General features: G+C 35.2%; 2 protein-coding genes across 2 annotated transcripts; both read right to left on the reverse strand.

Annotated features, from left to right (window-relative positions):
- Positions 1–1,224: 1,224 nt before the first annotated feature.
- LOC114763139 (putative zinc transporter At3g08650) lies at positions 1,225–5,236 on the reverse strand. Its single transcript, XM_028952748.1, has 5 exons — positions 4,526–5,236; positions 3,646–3,930; positions 2,896–3,024; positions 2,187–2,284; positions 1,225–2,068 (listed from the first exon to the last, which is right to left on the reverse strand). Exons 1-5 carry the CDS (start codon positions 5,000–5,002, stop codon positions 1,255–1,257), a joined length of 1,803 nt encoding a protein of 600 aa, XP_028808581.1. The 5' UTR covers positions 5,003–5,236; the 3' UTR covers positions 1,225–1,254.
- Positions 5,237–9,165: 3,929 nt separating this feature from the next.
- LOC114763138 (probable LRR receptor-like serine/threonine-protein kinase At1g06840) lies at positions 9,166–20,402 on the reverse strand. Its single transcript, XM_028952747.1, has 21 exons — positions 20,307–20,402; positions 19,768–19,870; positions 19,350–19,500; positions 19,122–19,193; positions 18,948–19,019; positions 18,311–18,454; positions 18,147–18,218; positions 17,944–18,015; positions 16,223–16,297; positions 15,635–15,703; positions 15,454–15,522; positions 15,240–15,311; positions 14,969–15,055; positions 14,758–14,826; positions 13,538–14,046; positions 12,812–12,970; positions 12,353–12,636; positions 11,763–11,814; positions 10,794–11,044; positions 10,034–10,168; positions 9,166–9,668 (listed from the first exon to the last, which is right to left on the reverse strand). Exons 2-21 carry the CDS (start codon positions 19,859–19,861, stop codon positions 9,309–9,311), a joined length of 2,868 nt encoding a protein of 955 aa, XP_028808580.1. The 5' UTR covers positions 19,862–19,870; positions 20,307–20,402; the 3' UTR covers positions 9,166–9,308.
- Positions 20,403–21,753: the final 1,351 nt, after the last annotated feature.

Below are 21,753 nucleotides of genomic sequence, written 5' to 3' on the forward strand. Positions count from 1 at the left end.
TTGTGTTGGAGAAAGGGCTTCCTCCATTGGCATTCAAATCATCTGTGTTTGTACTGAGATGTATGAACAATGTTCTTGGAGGCATGTCGTTTGTGATCCTGGCGAGGATGACTGGTTCACAGAGTGTGTCAAAACAACAGAAGCCATTAGCTACTGCGGCAGAGAAGGAGAGTTTGGAGGGCAGAGAAGAGAAGAGGATTTGCAGACCAACCGATCGATATCAAAGTGAAGAAGGATCAAAGATTAGTACCTTGAGACATGTCAGGCTATGAGAGGCTTTCATTTCTGGGTATCATTTGTAGATGAACTAGCCAGAGTGAGTAGTTCACCTCGAGCCCTGGATGCGGGGATGAATGGGTTTATTTTGTAGCTAGCAGAACTTTTTTCTGGATGAATTAAATAATATTAAAATAAAATATCATTAAAAAATCACATCCAGTTAATATATTAATATATATTAGCATGTGCACGCACACACTTTTTAGAGTTTAACATCTAGTTAATATATTAACACATAATAAATCACATGCACACAAACGTGTGTGTATTACAATACACAATTTTGTACCGCATTATTTTTTGAAAAATACTTATTATTGATTTTTTCGGGATTGCATGTAATTCAAATGAATTTTTAATCATCTTGTGCATTTAAAATAAGGGAACCCAACCAAACTGAATTTTAATTACGTCAAGAATAAATCTAATATATCATGATAGAATTTTATAAGATTTTATAAATCTCGCTTAAATCTATTTACTATCATATTGTCAAATGTATAGCTGTATACAAAAATATATTGATTTAATCCACTCAAAACCCTAGTTATCCGGGTATAACACCATCCAGTCTAACGAGGGGAAAAAGAATCAGAATCTGCTGACTTCCCGAGTTTACTTTGTTCATCATATTGTAGGAAATTAGGGTTCAGATCAATAAAATCTCAAAACTATATATACATCGTAAAAGCTAAATACGACAAACGTCAGGTTCTGTATGGAAACTTGAGCACCCCTAACAAACCTGCCTCAACACCAAAAAGTATTACCCGTTAGCTTCTTTAGAGCCCCCAAAAAGGACAGCTCCAGTATAAATGGCAGATTCCAATCTCTGCAGTCTCCGTTGGTCAATAAAACTAGACACAACTACAAATCTCTTCACACTTAATGGCTGAGAACTTGGGTGATCAATTCGAAGAGTTCTATACGCCTGTTGTATAGAACATTAACAATAGATGATGCACCACAATCATCCTATCTGACAGCTTCTGGTGCAGAATTGCAGTAAGGTGTATGCAAGCAAACCAACCTAGTGAATGTCAGACATAAAATAGCAAAACCCATACCCATAATAAGGCCGCAGGTACTTTTACTTTTTTCCAAACTCAGTGCTCTCTTAACCATATTTCCAAAACCTGGGATTAATCCGCCACAAGCAAAGACCATAACATGGTCAAGACCGCTATAATCTATACCGGCAAGAATAGCCCCGATTGCTGATGTTGGGCCCATAAATCCAATTATGGCGGCTGCTGCAAGGGAAGCATGCCAACTATCAGTAGCACCAAAGATGCAGCTGGCCACGGCTGCTCCTCGAGGAAGTCCATGTAGAGAGACTGGAAGCACCATGTGACGGCCAAGTCCATATGCTTTTGGTGCTGCCACTCCCAATGCGAGTCCTTCAGCCAGAGCATGAAAAGCAACTGTTCCACATGAAATGAATGATTGAAGGGTGTGAACGCTCATTGGGAACCCAGTAAGTGCAGGCAAGTCACTAGCTGAGGTCTTTTTGCGATCTGCAACCTTCAACACGCTGGAGCTAGAAACATGGACGAAAGCAGCCCCTGCTGCAAGGAGGAATAAAACAGGAAAAAATCCCAACTTTGAAGACAAAAGAAGCTGTACTGGTCGCCAAGCACCAAGAACAAAAGCAATCCCACAAGCGGTGCCCATCAGAAGAGCATGCTGAAGATGAAAGGCAAGAGCAAATGCAACCAGAATGATGCCTCCGAGTAAGGGGCCAAGGCCAAAAAGTAATGAAACAAAGAAGCCAGAAGCATCCTCAGAGCTGCAAAAGAAATTAAACTTTCAGGGGGGAGAAAGAAAAAAAAAACCAGAAATGTTACTTCTCCGGAATGGTGGTGTGGACAGCTATAAATTCAATCTATTCCTTGTCATAAACTCACTTGTAGTCGTGGCTGAAATTTTGAAAGAAGGTACTGAGAGCTTCCATAAATGCTACAGAAAGGGTTGCTGCTGATGCAACCTGGGAAGGAGGGGCTTCCTGTAATCCAAAGCACAAAAAACTATTATACAAAGAAAATAAGACTCTACAAAAGTTAGAGGGAAGAAAATAACATGAGAAGTGTAATACGGATCGCAGGGGAAAAATTCCTTAGGAGGAAAGTTCCCTCAAGAAGCAGGGGGATTATACAATAAGCATTTGCCTATTGAATCACCTCTAAAGTTCCCAATAAAGAAGCAACTCCAAGCCTCCATAATACAAACCAGTTAACAAGCTAACAAAAATCACTAATCACAACTATTGAGCATCTTGAACATTCAAGTTTGAGAGTCTTCAACATAATCGGGAGCCTTCCAGTCTCCTAAATGTTACATAGCACGACCATAATTTTGCACAAATTAAATTAAAATGTAGCACATAGTATATTAATCATGTTGAATATATTTAATATAATTCAGATTGAAGACAGGATAATAATAAATAAATTAGTACATGTGACAAACCTAAGCTTGCATTTAAAGCGTAGTTGCAAAAAGCCACCATGCTACTATCGTCCATTAGAATATTAAAAGAGAAAATAAAGACAAAGTTGTTATAAAAAGGAAACTTTTAAAGATCAGAAGATCCAACACTCATGCAAAGTATGTCACCTTGAATGCATCAGGGAGAACTTCTGCAACAACCATCCAGATCATACACCCAGCTGCAAATCCCGTGCAGAAAGGAAGGAACTTACTAAATGCATCAGCACACATAAATGAAGGAACTGCTACAATTGGCTGCATCAAATCATGCATAACATGGTAAGAGACCGTAGCCAAAAACTACAATTTCAATAACCACTTGTCAGTGGTTACCAGTCTAGCTCAACCTTAACAATAATATCTTAGCCACCACTGAATCAACCTATAATGAGGTCATGATTAATATGCTACTACAGAACCCAACCATTTAACAACTATTAATTGCCATCAGGATCAAATTGCCATGCACATCAAGAATCAATACGTGTTTCCAAATTAACTGCCCATGGGTCTAAGCAGCATGGTATAGGCGAACTCACACAGGATGTGACTTCATTAGATAAGATAACATTGAAGACGTTGAAAAGAGAAACTAATCCTTTCAGGTTAGGCAATACTGCCTCAGTGCTAAACCCAACTAAGTCCACAAACAATTTTGATAGTTGAGTTGTGCCAAAGAGTCATTAATTTGCATCTTATCAGTTGCTATTGTATCTGATCAGATCATCATTATACCTTGGCAATGATAACTGACAACTTTATACAAGTCATAGTTTGATTCTGTTGCATACCAATATCTCTATAGGGCTGACTTAAGTTTTATCCCTTTATGAGGCACGATGATTCAACTTTTAATAACAACAACAACAACAATACCTGAGGTAAAGATGTTATCACACTCCATAACATAGCATTCTGTGGGGAGACGCCCCTTGATGCTAGCACCATGCTCACAGCTAATCCCTCTGGTATGTTGTGTACAGCAATAGCCAATGTAACCAACAGACCTTGAGAGAAACCTTTTGAGCCAGCAAAGGAGACGCCCACCCCAGAACCCTCTCCGAAAGAATGAAGTGTCATTATTCCAATAACTAGAACCACTTTGGCTGCATCAGCACCCTTTATATCCAACATGCTCACTTCCCCATATTGCTCAAGATACTGAAACCAAGGAGATAATGTAGAACAAAATAAGAATGTAATGAACCGAAAAAATGAAATTATAGATGTAGATACAAGATTTAAATGATTAAGTGCATCCCAAAAGATAAGAAAAAGAAAAGATTCACACAAGAAATTAACAGACATTGAATTCTTTCATCAAATGATCAAATCACCAAATTCGCAAAATTATTGGAGTTGACTGGTTCACCCCTAAAAGATATGCCAAAGATAAATAACTCTGTTCTTTTCAGTTTTAATTTTTTTAAAATTTTGGAAAATACATTTTATATAGTCATCATTCACTTGAAAAAAAAAATGCAGGAATACTGACATGATCTACCGGTATAACTACTTGTGTTCCCTAAAATGATATATTTGAAGCTAACGTCACCCTTTATGGCATTATCATACAAAGGTTATGAAAAGCTGAGAAGCATTTCAAAATGTCCAGTCACAACAACACTGAAAAAAGGTTCATGCATCAGAATAGAACCACTGTTTCAAAATATGTGCATACATGCATTGATTCAACTACTTTATTCAAAGCAATACAAATTATGAATTTGGTAAACACAATGGGCAAGAACTTCACCTTCTTGCATAGCCAAATAAAAATGCCACCAGCTAGGATCCCAATCACAACCCAGTTTCCAGCTCCATGATCCTGCCCTTCCTGTACAAGATCAAAACTTGCAGCCAACATGACACCTGCCGCCATTCCATTGCATAATCCAGCCCACTGTGGATCAAGCTCCACAAAGAAGAAGGGTACAGCCCCAAGACCAGTTGCAGCCGCCATTGCCAATGTGAATAATGCAACTGTTGAAACAGAAACTTTACTGCTTCCACCTTTCCTATCACTCAGCACATTATTGGTTTCATCAAGAGCGAGGGAATTCTCTAGACCAGTACCATCAATAACCTTGCTTACTACATTCTTATGTGGAGCAGATCTAATCTTTTGTATAACTTCGTGTTCAACTTCGGCTTTTGAATTACCAAATAAGAGAATGAAGGACAGTAGAAACAAGACACCAACATATAGCAGCAGCTTTGAATTCCAAGCCATATGAATCAAATTCTTCTTTCAGATGTAAACAGATACAGGGCTTTCTTTACGTCAACAGCCCCAAATGAAATCTTTAGAAGCTAGTGATCCATGATCAATCAGGGATGCCGGACAAAAGCTCATAGCATAAAGAAGATGCTATGAGCGCAATGAGATAGTCAACAATCTCAACAAGAAGAAAAATCCATCCAAAGGGCAGTCTAGACACAGCAATCACAAGTTAATATTTCCAGCAAAGTGTATAGCATAAAGATGATGCTATGAGCGCAATGAGGTAGTCAATAATCTCAAGAAGAAGAAAAATGCATCCAAAGGGCAGTCCGGACACAGCAATCACAAGTTAATATTTCCAGCAAAGTGTAGACCTCTTGGTCAACTTTCTGCAATTAAATAATTGAGAAAAAGATTAGCATCGAGACATAGTTACCTGTGCCTTCCAATTGACACTCCCAAAAGACATCAAAGCATGTAGTATATTGATCATAAGAAAAGACATTCTTTTAAAACTAACAATGAATGACCAATGAAACTCCGCTAAAACCCCACACAAAAAAAAAAGAGAAAAGGAGCAAATTAAAAACTCAATTTCGCATAAAATTCAGAATCTCAATCTCGCCTCATGAGATATACTTAAAAAAAGCGACTTTCGGAACTCAATTATAAGCCAAGGGCAATCTCCAAAATCGGAATTAAAAGATCAGCACGACAACCAGATATAATTGCGTTATTGAAGGATAATGCCCCATAATAAACACCCAGTTCCAAAAGGGTAATTGCAGATAAAGATCATTACCCAAAGATCGGGCAAATTGCACAGGCTAACAACGATCAGCAAAAACCCTAGAGGGGAATGAAGAGACGCACCTAAACAGAAAAGACCCGCCGCAAGGATGTAAGGTATAACAGATATTTGAAGGGAGCTGCAATTGCAAATGTGAAATGAAGCTGATTAGTGAGAAGGAAAGAGAAAAGACAGCCCGTTGTTTTGTTTCAAACTGACAGAGAAATTGGGAAGCGGTTTCGTAGCTATTGGCCACCGTCTAGGACGCAGCGTATATACAAAATATAAAGAAAAGAAAAAAGGGAATGTACAAACAGGAAACTGTGCAGAATCATCCTCCTTCTGGTGGGCACCCACAGAAATTAACGGTAGTGGCGGATATTCTTTTCGAAATTTAGGGATTCTTGTTGACATAAATTGATAGTTTGATACTACCATATAATTCTTTCTTTCTTTTTTTTTTTTTTTGGTATTCTATATGGTAACACTTTCTTTGAAAGTTGATAACATATAAATATTCAGCTAAAGATAGTTAAATTTATTGATTAGAAAAAATTGTTTGATTAGTAGCAAAAGACATTTAAAGAAATTAATGTTTTAAATAAAGAGTATTATATTAAGGAGAAAGATATCTTATAATAAGATCATGGTAATATACTCCCTCTAGTAGTGTATCTTAAAAGATTTTTTTTTATGTAAAAGTATCTAATGATTTTTCATTTTTTATCCTTCAGAGTTTTACATTGGGGAAATAATTAAAAAAATTATAGAAATTAAAAAATTCTAAATGAGGTATTCTCACAAAAATATCTTGTTATTTGCAATTCAATTATTGTCAAAACGTGTTAAAATGTTGTAACCAATCATAATTTGAAATTTTGTAATTTTTACTGTTTTTATCTGTCATTTTCCTTTTTACATTCCTTTAATTAATAATGGTAAAATTATAGCCTTTAGATCTGTTTATAGGAAAAATGTCCAAAAAAACTGTGAAAATTGAATTAGATATTTTTATAAAAATATATTGTTATTTCCAAGTGAATTATTATCAAAACTTGTTTAAATATTGTAACGAATCTTAACTTGAGATTTTGCAATTTTTATGGTCTTTATTTGTCATTCTCCTTTTTTCTTTTTATAACTTTAACCTTATAACATTTTTTCTTAAAGCATGTAAAAATATATCTTATAATAAGAACCCAAAGTATGATAATTAGATCGGTTCAACCACGTCGCTGGATTAATGAAAAATAAAAAATGAAATATAAAAGAAATTGAAATAAAAATTTATGGTTTGATATGCATAAAAAATAAAGAAAGAAAATAACTCTCCAAAGTCCAAATGATGTTTTATATGATTAAAATTGAGAAACAATAGAAGTAAGTATTGATAAAATTACTAGAATAACCTACCATAAAAAACTAGGAAACTTAGGAGGTCTCTGAATACCACATTGAACCCCCCCCCAAAAAAAATCTGTTCTAAAAATATAAGTTCTATTGTTTGAAGGGTAAGACGGGCTTTTTGAAGTATAGTCCCACAAATGTAGAGAGTACCTTTCCTTACATCTAATGAATAAAATTTACTCCTTTCGTTCCTTATTATAAGAGATATTTGATACTTATGGCATGTTTCTATATATAAGAAACACTTAAAAGTTGTTTCTATTTTTTTGTGTTGATTTCCTATTTTATCCATATTTATCATCTCCAACTCACACTCTCTCTCCTTCCCACTTCTCTTTCTTTGAGTAATTTACTATTGTTTTCTCTCATGCTCTCTCTCCTTGGACAGAAGAAATCTATGTAATGACTTTGGGAATTCCATTTCCATGTATCAAGCTATTCATTGGCCCATTTTTTGTCCCTTTTCACTTTCTTTTTGTGTTCCATCTAAGATGGCATAAGATTAGGAGAAAATTGGTGACACAAATTCCTGATTAAAAAATTAATTGTAGGAAGATACACCCAAATCTTTGAGCAAGAGTATTTCTTCTTTAGTTTTAGTTTTGTACAACATATCTTCAGTGCAAATACCTTCTGTTTCACACGTAATTAAAAATAAATTGCACATAACTAAAAAAAAAATTGCATTCGCTGGAGGCTGATTGCACTTAGTTTTTTAAATAGATTCTGGATGCCTTTGAACTATTAATTTTCTAATAAGAGACCTTTGACTAATTTTCCTTAAAATTATTAATGCTAAATGAATAATGTAATTTTTTTTGGTAAATTTAATATTTTATAATGATGATTATACACTTTAGCATAAATTAATTTAAAATTTGCTTGCATTCTTCTTTTTTGTTTTTTTCAGAAGAACATTAGGTGATATATGATTAATCTGAATTAAACCAAATCATATAATGGGTTGTAAAGTTCTACTTGCGATCATTTTCTCTACATACAAGATTCAATAATACTTAAATAAAATCACTTGAATCAATTGGTGGTTACATTTTTGGACCACTGATTAACAGAGATCTGATTTTTCTTAATTTTGTAGCCCCTCCACAGTTTCCTCTCCATCTGTGATCTAATTAATGTATCTTGGACTTATTCGTTAGAGGGAAAAGTCAAAAGATTCTATCGCCATGTTTTAAGATAAATACTAATAAATCATATTAATAAATTGATAAAATTGGGTCCAGTTGTCTAACATCATGTTGTTTGGCTTAGTATATCCAATTTTGTTGGCTCCTATTAGTCAAGCTGAGCTGGAAATCATTTTGGTCGTGTTGGGAGTTTGACTTCAAACCACCTAGTTTTAATATTTTTATTTATTTACATATATATATTTTAACCATATTAAAACAGAGATGGCTTAAATGAGATCACAAAGTAATTTTATAGTAAGGGCTTTTTTTTTGGGGGGGGGGGGTTGTTTAAGAGGGGCTTAAATGAAATCAAGTTTAGAAGATGAAAATCTAGTGCATAATTAACCTAAAAAAAAAAATTTCTCCGAGGAGTGTTTGGGAATTAGAAGAAGTGCTTTTTAAAAACACTTTTCCGCAAATCGAGATAAACTCTTTCACATATTTGTTTTGTTTATCATAAAATCACTTCTGAAACCATGATTTGGTCTCCATCCAAACACCTCCTCAAATCATGTGATTCCATGCTTTCTATTTGATACGTGTAAAATTACATCAAAATTCTGGATCTGTTAACTGCCACAGTTAGAATTTCTACCTACAAACTTACCTTAAGATCACATAATTTCCTATCTACATCTTCTATAATACATCTTGCCTCATCCACTATACCACAACCCCAACCTCAGCTTTTCCGCAACTAACAACCTTTTCCTATTTGTTTATGCAGAAAATCACAAGACACCATGTACTTTCACCGTCTTCTCCTGTCTGAAATTTGGTCCGTGACAATGCACTCATAGTTATTGGATTGAGTTCTCTCAACCATTAGATTTAAGTGCATGAGCCAAATATTGAACAGGAGAGGATAGCAGAATTGTTGCAGTGAGAGGATCTAGTTCCAACTTTGATCTCCGACAAAATCATATGTCTAACGAGGAGCAATGGTGGGAATAACATCACTGACAAGGTTGCTTCCTGACAACATGGGAGAGGTTATGTTTTGGCCATCCCTTGCCATGTAGGATGTTGATGATGTTGATGATGATGAAGCCATTTTAATAGGAAAATCAGAAGCATTGTCTGGGAAAGCAGTTTCAGAATCTGGCAACATTGAAAGCATAATCTCAAGCTCCCTCACCACATCTGCCATGGATGGTCTCTCCTCTGGATCCTCATGGCAACAACTGAGGGCAAGATTCAGAAACTTCTCCGCACAATCTAATGGATAGGAACCAATTTTGCTATCTATAATGGACGATATTGTGCCACACTGACGAGCTTCACTAACCTGACAAAACATTCTGCATTGTCAGTTTCAAAACCAAACTGACCGATTTCAAAAAATTAGATCCAATCAAACTGAAAAAAAAGAAGTTAAAAATCAGTTTTTCGACATCAAAACTGATTTTTGACTCAGTTATGGGTTCAAGTCAAATCAAACCAATAGTGACTGTTTCAATGTTCTTGATTTTCTTTTTAATCAATATGTTCTTGAAGTTGATTTTTCTTATACTGCAAAAGTGTAAAATCCAACTAAACCATTTAAGAAAGAAAAATAAAATATCTAAAACTTGACCATCCTTTTTCTAACATTGTTGTGATTAAGTGAGAAAAAATAACACAGAGGTCTACTGGTGCTATTAAACATGGTACCTCACGAACAATGTTTTTTCCATGAGATATTGGTTGCATGCTTGTCAGAAGCTCCAGAAACACAATTCCCAAGCTATAAACATCACTTTTGTCCGTTAACTTATGAGTCAAAAAGTACTCAGGATCTAGGTATCCCTGCAAACATACAAGTAGAAGCATTAAAAACAACTAAGGGAAGGAGTTGGCCAGCCGAAACAATCTCATAATGACACTGCCGATTTTGCACAAAGTCCCCCATAAGTGAGAGGTTGTAAGTTCAACCCCATTTGTAATATCAGGCCATTAGTGCTTGCCCCTTTAAATTAAAAAAAAAAATTGCACAAAACTCCCAAATTACATACATAGGTATGTGCATACATGTGTATGTATTACTGTCCAGCCCTCAATAATACTCCCTCCGTTCCTTATTATAAGAGACATTTGATGCTTATGGCATGTTCCTATATATAAGAGACACTTACAAGTTGTCTCTACTTTTTTGTGTTGATTTACTATTTTACCCATACTTATTATCTCCAACTCACACTCTCTCTCCCTCCCACTTCTCTTTCTTTTAATAATTTAATTGTTCTCTCTCATGCTCTCTCTCCTTATTAATGAGGGCATTTTTGGAAAAAAATTATACTTTTTACACATTAATTGTTTTTAACTAATTTTAACTGTTTTTTTTATCAACGTACTTCGGTTATTTGTCTCTTATAATAAGGAACGGAGGGAGTAGAATTTAAGTCATTCCTGCAATTTTCTGAAGAAAACTTACAGGTGTTCCTCTCACAACTGTTGACACATATTTAGGCGTGTTTCCTTCGTCATCCATATTTGGTGCAAGACGTGAGAGTCCAAAGTCAGCCACTTTAGCAACCAGCGTGCGGTCCAGAAGTATGTTGCTAGCTTTTATATCTCGGTGGAAGATAGGAGGGTTAGCCTCAGTGTGGAGATACAGTATGCCTTTGGAGGCACCCATTGCAACCCTCAACCTCATACCAAAGTTCAGGTTTCCCTTCCTTTTGCCTATCATATAACAATACCCATAAATACTACTAAAGCAGAAAAAACACCAGAGCTCAGTAGATTCCATGGTGAAGGTAATTGGGAATCACAAGAAATGACATTACATAAGCAATACTTTACATTCGGTGTTATAATAGACTTATTGCAGCTACAAAATCATAGAGTGCCATGTTGTTACTTGACTTTGAGATGACCGGCATAAAGGATTTATGGTGATTGAGTGCCCATATTAAGTGTATTATCCTTCTGCTTCAATTCTACTTCAAGTTTTACTGTCTTTTCTTCCCGTTTCCATATTCCTTTTCTAGATATGTTATTTAATTAGTCCCTGTTTTTTTTTCTTCTTTCTCTCATGCCTAGATTTGTCACACAAATGTAAGTTTATAACAATATTCAAATTTTGTTTCCTTCCAACTGCAGGAAAAAAAATTATTCTTCTCATTACCCACCACAGCCATGTACATCAGGGTAGATTTATAGAACTATTATAGTTAATTACTTCAACATTGATCATTTATAATTAAAAAAGATGTGGGGCGGGGGGGAAGACAACTTCTTGCAAACCTATGTTTTGCAATTGAAGAGTAAAACAGATGAGTTGAATACATAAAAAAGGAAGAGAAAAGAAGCACAAAACAAATAATGAAAGAGACACCTATTTTATATTTGACATTGAGAGCATTGTAAATGTTAATTTGAAAGTTCAATATTTTCATACCAGAAATCCACTCCCGCAAGGTACCATTAGGCATGAATTCGTAAACCAGAATCTGAGCCAGCAGAATCGTAGATGAGACTCATTAATATGATCAAACATCTAAAATACACTAAATATTTTAGATGCTAAAATAGCAGAACTAGAATAACTACAGTCCTCATTGTCCTGACTTCATTTTCTAGTCACTGCTTTAAAGAGAACTCAGCAAGAGCATGCAATTCACTTATTAAATAACAAGAAGCCTTATTTGTGATAAATCCAGTTCATACGTAAACTCAACAGAATAGACATGATTAACCAAATCAACATAAAGAACCAACATAACAAAGGGTTTAAACAGCCCAAAGGAGACAGATAGGCTGCATGTGGAGTTCAAGAACAAATAGGAATTGGGCTCTACCATGTGAAAAATTTTGACTCAAATTGCTAGTTTGCTAGAAGAATGTTTACTCAAGCTAATTTTACTATTATCAATTATACAGCCACACACGCACACAGTACACAAATGCTTCACTCACTAAAAATCAAATCTTTTTAAAAGAACCAATTGCAAGACAGCGTTGATAAGGAGGAACTAGCTGAGAATTTACCTGCTCTCCTTCTTCATTGCAGTATCCGACCAATGAGACTAGATTTCGATGATGTAACCTTGACAGAAGTTCAATCTCAGTCAAAAATTCTTTTTGGCCTTGTAAAGAACCTTCATCTACTCGCTTTATGGCCACAACTGTTTTATCTGACAGAATGCCTTTATACACCTTCCCATAACCTCCTTGGCCAACTATAGCTGAACTGCTGAAATTATCAGTCGCATGAGCCAGTTCCTTGAAAGTGAATGCTTTCACGCCATCAATTTTGATGGAAATATTAGAGGCTGCAAAAAGAGATCAGATTTAGATCTTTTAAATGATATTTTTCACCACAAAAATTATCAATATAAAGTATTAAAAATGTAAGGAGCTGAACAGTTTACAAGCCTTGGGCAGTGTAACTTATCAGGGGTTCTGTGAGAATGCACAGGACCCACTCGAAACACATATAATACTTACACATATGGTTCCTGGATAGTTTGGAACGGTATTTGATATGTCTTTTGGCTAGGACGAGAGTGACAATTGCAGAGACTGCGGTAGCACAAGCAATAGCTGCAATTATGGCAACTACTAACACAGTTGTACTGATCTTCCTCTTACCTGTCTCAGCAATTACTACGGCAACGATGGGAGAAGTTAGAGAAACTCAATAGGGAAAACATACTATAATTCAATTCAATCTAACAAAATTTTGGTCGGGTATTAGATGTATCCATTTTGATTCATCAACGTCAATTTTAATTCTAGGTAGACAAAAAGGGTTCCTGCTCTTTCATTGACATTCAAATCTTTGGTTGATAAAAATTATTCTTCTATATTATTCTAGTTTGATGGAAGAATAATTTGGATTCATCAATGAAGCGCATTAATACTTTTACTTTGCATTGAAAAATTTATTACTGCAAAATTTACAGATAGGCGTATGGCTTCTCCTTGTGCATGAGCCAAGAGTGAAAATGATTGCGGTTCAAAACACCAGAAGAGAATGGCTAATTTCTTCGTATCATGAATAAAAATCTGCCAAGCACTTTTGCCAGCAGTAAAGATCATTAGGTTTGTGGTAAATGCTACATACATATGGTGGCAAGTAATGAAGATGATATTAAAAGAATTTAGCCGAAATGGATAATGCATTGTCTAGGATCACATAAAGTAGGAAATTATGCTGATTAAGAAACTTACGATGTTCATAAGGTCCAAGAAGAGTGAAGTTCAGGAGTTCATATGGTCCAAAAAAATCAGTGCGAGGAAAATTCCATGATCCAAATTTTGCTTGAAGATGCCGGACCTCACTTGTATTGAACTTATTAGAGTGGGAATCATTGTAATTAGGATAAAGTTTCAAATACATCCTGAGACGAGGTCCTGCTTCCCAAGCAATTGAATCTATCCATACTTGGTGTAGGTCCATATCTAAGGACTGAGTCAGATACGACTCAAAATAAGTTCTATAAGGAGAGAAGTAAGAGAAACTTGGGCTTTTCAGACGATATCCAATTCTCAGAGGTGCTGCACAATAGCAGGGAACAGGAGAAGCTGGGACATATTCATAGAAATCATCCGTTGGACAAGCTTGAGCAGGGCAGGAAGTTGTTGAATTCATAGGTTCGTCAGATTCAACCCCATCAGAGGCACAATATTGACCAATATTTTGAATGTTAGAATTCTTGCAGATAGGATTGCCAGCAAGCCTTCAAGGAAAAAGGAAAGAAACTGATAAGAAAATGACAATACCAAGAGCCAATAATTTTCAAATAACCATCAATCTTAAACAACCTTTTTTTTTTAACATGTTAGATAGTATCATAAATGAACTACAAGCCTTTTGATATCACCTATTTTGCCCCGCCCAAGAGAATTCATTATTAGAAGAGACAAGCACAGCTTTAGTTGAACGACAAAACATCCTATTTGCAATATATATTGGCCCCAAATAACCCAAAATCCCTTTACATGTCCAGCAAATCAGCACCTTAAAGGAAGCAAGGGCAGATATCATGAGAAGGTCAAAGAATACAGAAACCTATCAAGATGCCAAAAGCTTGAGAATAGGACACCTTTTCTTGACATCATTATTAGATAAAACATATGCATACCATTGCATTGCATTGCAGCTTTCTTGACACTGTCCTAAGGTTTAGTGATAATTGAGTCTCCTGTGTTCCACTGTAGATTGTTACAGTGGATCTGATTTATAAGCATCAACTACTTAAACCACTTATAAGAGAACACATTATTTCCAATTTCAAATACACATCAGAAATCCAGATAAAATGCAATAAGTACGATTACCACGTTATGCTCATGAATCAAACAACAGAACCATAGAGAGAGAATCATATCATGCAGAATGGCAGATGCATGGATGTCCACGTGATACTGAACATGAATAATAAGAATACCTCAAGGTGACATTTGCTGGTAGACTTGAATTGCCTAAAATGTCTGAAAATGAGTTATTGCGGAGATCACTGCATAGATTGGGCAAAACATTAAAATTCAATTTAAAAATAGCATTATTAAAATCCATTCCATACTAACTCAGAAGAGTTAGCTTGATTCAGAGTATTACTACAAGATTTATAAACAACTTGATTTTGATTCAGAATTTACATTGTGAGCTTAGCAGTCCTACTGAAGGACATATTCAGCCATATACTAGCAGGGATGGATCCGGACAAAGAATTGTTCGCTAGTGACCTGCAATTGACATATTCAAAAAATAAACAATTAAAAAAAGGGTAATGCCCATTCTAAAGTATATTCTTGATGGCAGCTGGCTTTTCTTTCTGGAAGGGAGTTGTATTAAAGATATTCCAAAATATTACAACATAATCTATCATATGCTTCTGCAAAAATTACAGATTTATGAGTACGTTCTCACAATTTTTGAAGCAAAGGAAGTAATTTGAAGCTTTCAGCAATAGATCCGTTGATCTTGTTATTTGATAGGTCACTGTAATAAAAAGAAAATTACGATGTCAATCTCAAATGGTCATACATTAAGAATGAGATAAATATATGGTCCGAAAGTAGATAGGGCAATTCGGAGCATTAAAGCTGCAAACTACAAAGAATTAAATCAGCCAAATGCATACATAGTTGTCATATTATCTGCAGGTTTCTTGGCTGGTATGGGTCCACTAAGATGATTCCAGCTAAGATCCCTGAAACATGAACCCAACACAGGTTACTAGGTGGTCTAGAGAGAATGAAGTAGAGGTATGAGCTGTCATCAGGCACAAGTAAAAGCAAACCACAGAATCCATTTGAACATACAAATATGTAAGCTCCTTTATCGAACTCAGATCAGGAACAGCTCCTTGCAAGCTGCAGTTTCTAAGACTTCTGTTAAGTCAAAGAGGATGTGTTAGCTCAGGAAAACAAATCAGTCTTGATTATATTCTCAAAATTACAATTGAAAACTCCCACATATTGTCTTGTCCTTTTGTGGTATTTTTCTGGCCACCGTTTGTATAGGAAATGCAGTATCCCCAGGACAAAGGGCATGCAAATTCCTTGGCTGCATTCGTTGCTTAAGGATATCCTGTCTCAAAAGAAACCCTCAATCTTGAAGTTTGAGAAGTCACTTGAAGCCCAAAGGATATTTAAAACCCTTTTGTCCTTGAAGGATGTAAAGAGAGACTCTCTTCTATCTTAATTGGAAAATTAAATTTGCGAAAAAGAAGGATAGATAGAACTCCTGGCTTCATGATCAACGAGGTTTAGGAATAATGTCAAACAACCTGCTGCCCTAATGGTTAAAGCCATAAGATGAGAGCCGGAGGATGGTGGTTTAAAACTAAATTATCTAATATCTATAACATCCTAAAATAAAGAAAAGGGGTTATGAGCAGGAATACTTACAGTTTTACTAGCTTGGAAAAGTTTGCATAGGTTGAAGGAATTTCTGTTCCACCGAAATTATTGTTATCCACTTGGCTGCAACGGATGACAAGAAAAATACAAAAAATGAGGACATGGCTAAAGCTACATTACTTTTTCTTCCAAATGTAAAGATTTATAAGCGTGCATTACAGCGAGCTAGCATGTGGTGGCATCTACCAGCCGGAAAAGTAAAAGTATAAACGAACAACAATATGTTTATAGAAGTTCATAGCATGGAACATTAAAGCCACCAGACAGTTATTTAATTGTAAGGTAGCGGTCTTGAGTTCAAGTCCTGATTTTCTGAGGCACAAAAATGTTAACCACTCTACAATATTTCTGCAGCTGACCATAGAATTTTAGGAATCAAAGAAATGCTTCGGTCATAATACTGACAATGCTATTCAATGAAATTGATAGGATCCAAGATGGGCAGAGACAAAGAAGGAAGGAAAGTCTTTATTAAAATAGTTAATCAGATTCTAACTTCGCAATTTAATAAAGATGAAGGATAACCTTTATTAGAATATTAGCAAGAATCTTAAACTCATAAAACTAATAAAGCTCAATGAGAATCTCCCAAATTATAATGAATCCCAAAATCAAACCCCCATCCTTACTAGCTGCTGCCTTATTTATAATATAAATAGACATTAAATGATAATCAAATGAATCAGAAGATAGGGAAAATTACCAAAAAAATTAAAAAACCTCTTGAATTTCAAAAGAACAAGAGGTATTTTTTTATAGATAACCAACCAGATCCTAGCCAACATTCAATTAATAACAAACAAATCCTAATTGAGATATTTATAGATAATGTCTCATTCGCTTGTGCAACTGAAAATAAGTTAACAACTCCTCAAAAATGCTAACAAACAGCTTCGGTAAGATTTCACCCACTATCCCATGGTCCCTTGTGAGTGTAATCCTCCACCAGAATCATTCACGCTGACCCAAGAGATACACTTGGCAATTAGGTTGAACAAAAAAAAAAAAAAAAGTAGCTCATGAAAAATCAAATCAGCTCAAATCAGCCGGGGAATTGAAAGGTTATAGAAGAAAATTAATGTTACATTATTAGTTGCTTAAACTTCTTGAGAGATAGAGCATTATAATTCCAAAACATCCTGTATAAACTCATGAAATGGTTGTCACTTTTGATTAATTGCAGTTATCCTCAAGCCATTTAAATTACTTCCAGTCAATGCTAAAAATCCTTCAAGACATGAAAGTTACACAAGAAGACTATATCTAACTCTATTTGTATAAGTAGATGCATTTTCAAGTCGATGTATGTGCGACAACAAACATGGCAAGCCATGCTCCCAGATATTGTAATAAGCCAAGTCCGTCCTAGAGCAGAAACAAGAGGAACCTATACATAAATTCTCTTAGGCTATTTCTTAAAGTCCCTCGTGGCAATATTTCCTGACATTGATGCTTCTGTAGTGCATGTGTATTCATCAAGATAATTAAAATGTATCATAACATCATATTTTAAGCATGATGAGACTGTCATTCCATGTAAGAGCATAATATTTGCATTCTTCACTCATCCTCCAACACAGAAAAAATTGGAGGGGTGAAAAAGAAGCCCTCAGAGACAGTGAATAGGCAGAGAAATCAAGAAGATACATGTCAACAACCATAGCTGGTAACTGCTATTTAATCTAAACAATCTGGGAACAGAAGCATACAGTATGCGCAATGCCGGCAACATGGAAAATTCTGGTGGAAGATGGCCAGAGAAGTTGTTATTGTCCACAAGCCTGTAATGTCATCTCACCAAGTAAACACGCTGAAGAATTGTGCACAAACTAGAAAATGGAGAAACATACTGCTAATAGAGGTTTGAAACGGTAATGTAGATGAAGAAAAGCCTTCTGCCTTGGCTACTTACAAATGCAGTAGATTGTTTAGCTTTGAAAGTTCACGTGGAATTTGACCAGTAAATGAGTTGTTGTTCAAGTGGCTGGAAAGATACAAATAAAGCAGATAAAGTAGGTATAAGAAATCCAGCTACACACCAAGTTAGTGATGCATTTAGCTCAGAGATTCACTCACAGATGTTTAACATTGACCATGTTGCCAAACGATTGTGGTATTGGACCTGACAATTGGTTCTGGTCAACTTGGAACCTATTCAAGTTTAAGAGATTGCCAAGTTCATCTGGCAAAGCACCCGATAGCTTATTGCCATTCAGGAGTCTGTAAAGACAGTTCACAAAAAGAACAGTTATTTTTATATTACTGCATGGAAGAGTGAAGAAAATCAATACCCTGTTGCGTGATTGATGATAAAATTTCATGTGCTGCAGTATTAGCATTTTTGCTTCTCTTCAAACACGCACGCTCTCATACAGATAGCAGAACAACAGAAAATTCCAAAATTAATTTATCACAAGTAATTGGTTTGTAGTCTAAGACAAGACACCTTGTCCGAACTTCAGATTTATGTCACGTGGTGATATTATACGTTAATTTATAATATACCAGTCAGCAGAGTTAAACTAAAGGACGAATAGACACATAAATAAGTAAGACCATCTTTAATTAAAATTTCATCATCATCGTCTAGCAGGACAACAATTTCTTCTTATAATATAAAGGTCTTAACTCTTCAGGATCAATTCCATTATCTCACTTTATTGTGTAAAGGGAAAAACTCTAGAAACTCTAGAAAGAATTTACGCCATCTTACAAGAGTTTCAATGATTTGATATTTCCTATCTCCTTCGGTATGGTGCCTGTCAGATCATTCCACATGAAATTCCTTCACGAAGAAAATAATAAAGACATTAGAATAGCTGAAAGGTATCACCTCAATCTCCTGTTTGATTTCTTAGATAGAAGTGTATCGAGTGAGATCACTCACAGTATCCAAAGCCGAGATAGCTGACCCAGCTGATGTGCTAGACTTCCCGAGAAATTCGAAGTCATTAAGTAACTTCAGTAAAGTTGCAGAATAATAATTAGAACTCTGTCACCATATCTGTAGTTCTATACCTTTCCTCACTAACTTTCTAATATCTGACTAATACAAATTGCCAGATTGAAATTCCCAGAAAAAAAAAGGAGAAAAAGAGAGATGAAAGGGCCATACAGCTCATGGACATGGGAGTATCCATCAGTCCCAGCTTTATCAAAACACCAAACACCAGTCCAGTTTGATCTACATGGGTCGCCCTTGTTCCAGTTCCTCAGATGGTTCTTGGGATCAATCAAACTTTTCTTGATTTGGACGAGTGCATTCACTACAAATGGCAGAGAGACATAAACCATATATTAGGAACACACACACAAACAGTTTATGAAGAACACTTTATGTGGGAACTTTGAAATTTTAGTATTTTCTAAATGGTAACTGTCATGCCATTTTCCTACTTTGAGTGATGTTTTGACACAATGCAGCATCATGATTCAATATGAAGTACTTGTCTACAGAGCAATATGAAGCACCAGAGACACAGAAAAGAAGGTGAAACAGAAAAAGCCAATCGATGTAAAATTTTTAAATTCACCTTCCGAAGGATCTGTCTTTTGTGCTGCTGCTGTGAGAATGAAACAGCAAAACGAAAAAGCCAGGCCAAATCCATATAATCTTGGACACAGCATCCCAATAACCTGCAAATAGTGTAGAAGTGAATAAAAAGGAATCACCACATGCAACGAACGAATAAGTATCTGGGCATGCGAAGGATTAGTGCCAATCATGTTGTAGTGTTGAACATAAAGAACATTAAGATAGACACACCGTAAGCCTTCAATAAGAGCAAAATTAGATAAGTATATAAACAGAAACTCCGAAATGTCATTTGCTTCGATGACATCAACAAATGCAAAATGTAAAAAGAGCTAAAACAAGCCTTATGCAATAACTTGTGTTGATTTTAATTTGAATCATTCTCTCCAGCAGGGGAATGAAAATCAAAAACTTGAAACTGCAGAGAGCCATGAAGAGGAAAGAAAAAAGGGTGGGAAAAATAGCTGTTGAGCTGAAAAAGAATGAACAAGAAATCTGAGTTCCAATGTACAGAACTGAATCAAAAAAAAGTCTTACTTGAGAATTGAGACGATTACAATGAGAAAAATCACCAAGTGGGGGCTTGAAACCCTAGCAATTTAAGTCCAAAAGTCAATGCAGGTAATGGAGTGGGTAGGAAATTGCTTGCTAAATCATTCTCTCCATCATGACTAAACTATTTTATCCCTTTTATAACTCCAATGATGAAGACGAACCAAAAAACGGTTTTTTTTTCCTCCTTTTTCTTTTTCCATTTTTCTGCGCAAGCAACGTTGTCATGGTGATGGGCTGATCGATTCTGAATATTCAAAAGAAACCCAGACCCGGCAGTAGGTAGGTTTCAGCAAAGGCAGCGACACCTTTTCGATATTTTATCCGATTTTTTCTGTACTTTCACTTTCCACTTACGTTGAACAGACAGATCCCGAAAAGGACACGGAAGAGGAAACGCGCCAAACCAGCGCGTGGCCTTGGCCGCTAGAAATGTGAAGCCTGAAGCGAAACGCGGTTGGTAGACGCGGTGGAAGTGGTCAACGACGTGATCCGCTCTGAAATTCATAACTCATACAATAATTATCATTGTATTATTACTCCTGTTTTAATTATAAGGATTAGTTAACTAATTTAAAAAAATTAAATTAATTATTTATAATATATATGTGTTGTATTTGTTAAAATATTTGATAATCAAGTGTATTAGTTAGAACTACTATTGTTACAAATACTACTTTAAAAAAATGCAAAATAAAATGGATTGAAGTCTTATATTTAGAATCAAAATAAAAATTAAATAAGGTCTTATATTAAAGACCAAACCTAACTTAAGAATTGGGTCCTATATTAAGGACCGGAGGAGTAATTATTACAAATCTGGTGGCATGTTAAGCGTGTTCAATTTTTTTTTTTTTGGGTATAAGGAACAGCAAATAAAGATGGAGAACGAAAATACTAATAATTAATAATTATATATTAATAAAATATGTGTTTCACGCTATCCTAAGACTGTTCACCAAATCTGAATGGCAAATGGTTGTTCAACACTTGGATATCCTTTAAAGTGTGGCCAGCACATCATGTCTTTATTAAGGAGTTAAACCATCCATGCTTATTTAATTTGTTAAATAAATTTCAATAGTCCTCATTATAGGCGGAGGAATGTAAATGGAAGAAAATGTTTAATATAATTTTAAAATGACTTATATTTGCTACATTGAATATAAGTAGAATAATAATTAATAACTCTATAAGGCCTAGAGAAGAAAAAAAGAACTCTATAAGGGGCTCTGTAAAATAAGAATAAAACTTCAAAATTTGCAACCAAAACATATATGTTTATTATTTAAACATTCTCATTTGACATTAATTTATTTTTATAAAATACTTTTTCGTCATCGCATCATTTTATGGACTAAATTAACCAATTAGTTCAATCCAAATAAATAACTAACAATGATAACAATATGAATACCAAAAGTTTTTTAAA

The sequence above is a fragment of the Neltuma alba genome, unplaced genomic scaffold (genome assembly GCF_004799145.2).
Source record: "Neltuma alba isolate B1F8T4 unplaced genomic scaffold, ASM479914v2 tig00011257_pilon, whole genome shotgun sequence".
Taxonomy (NCBI): Eukaryota; Viridiplantae; Streptophyta; class Magnoliopsida; order Fabales; family Fabaceae; genus Neltuma; species Neltuma alba.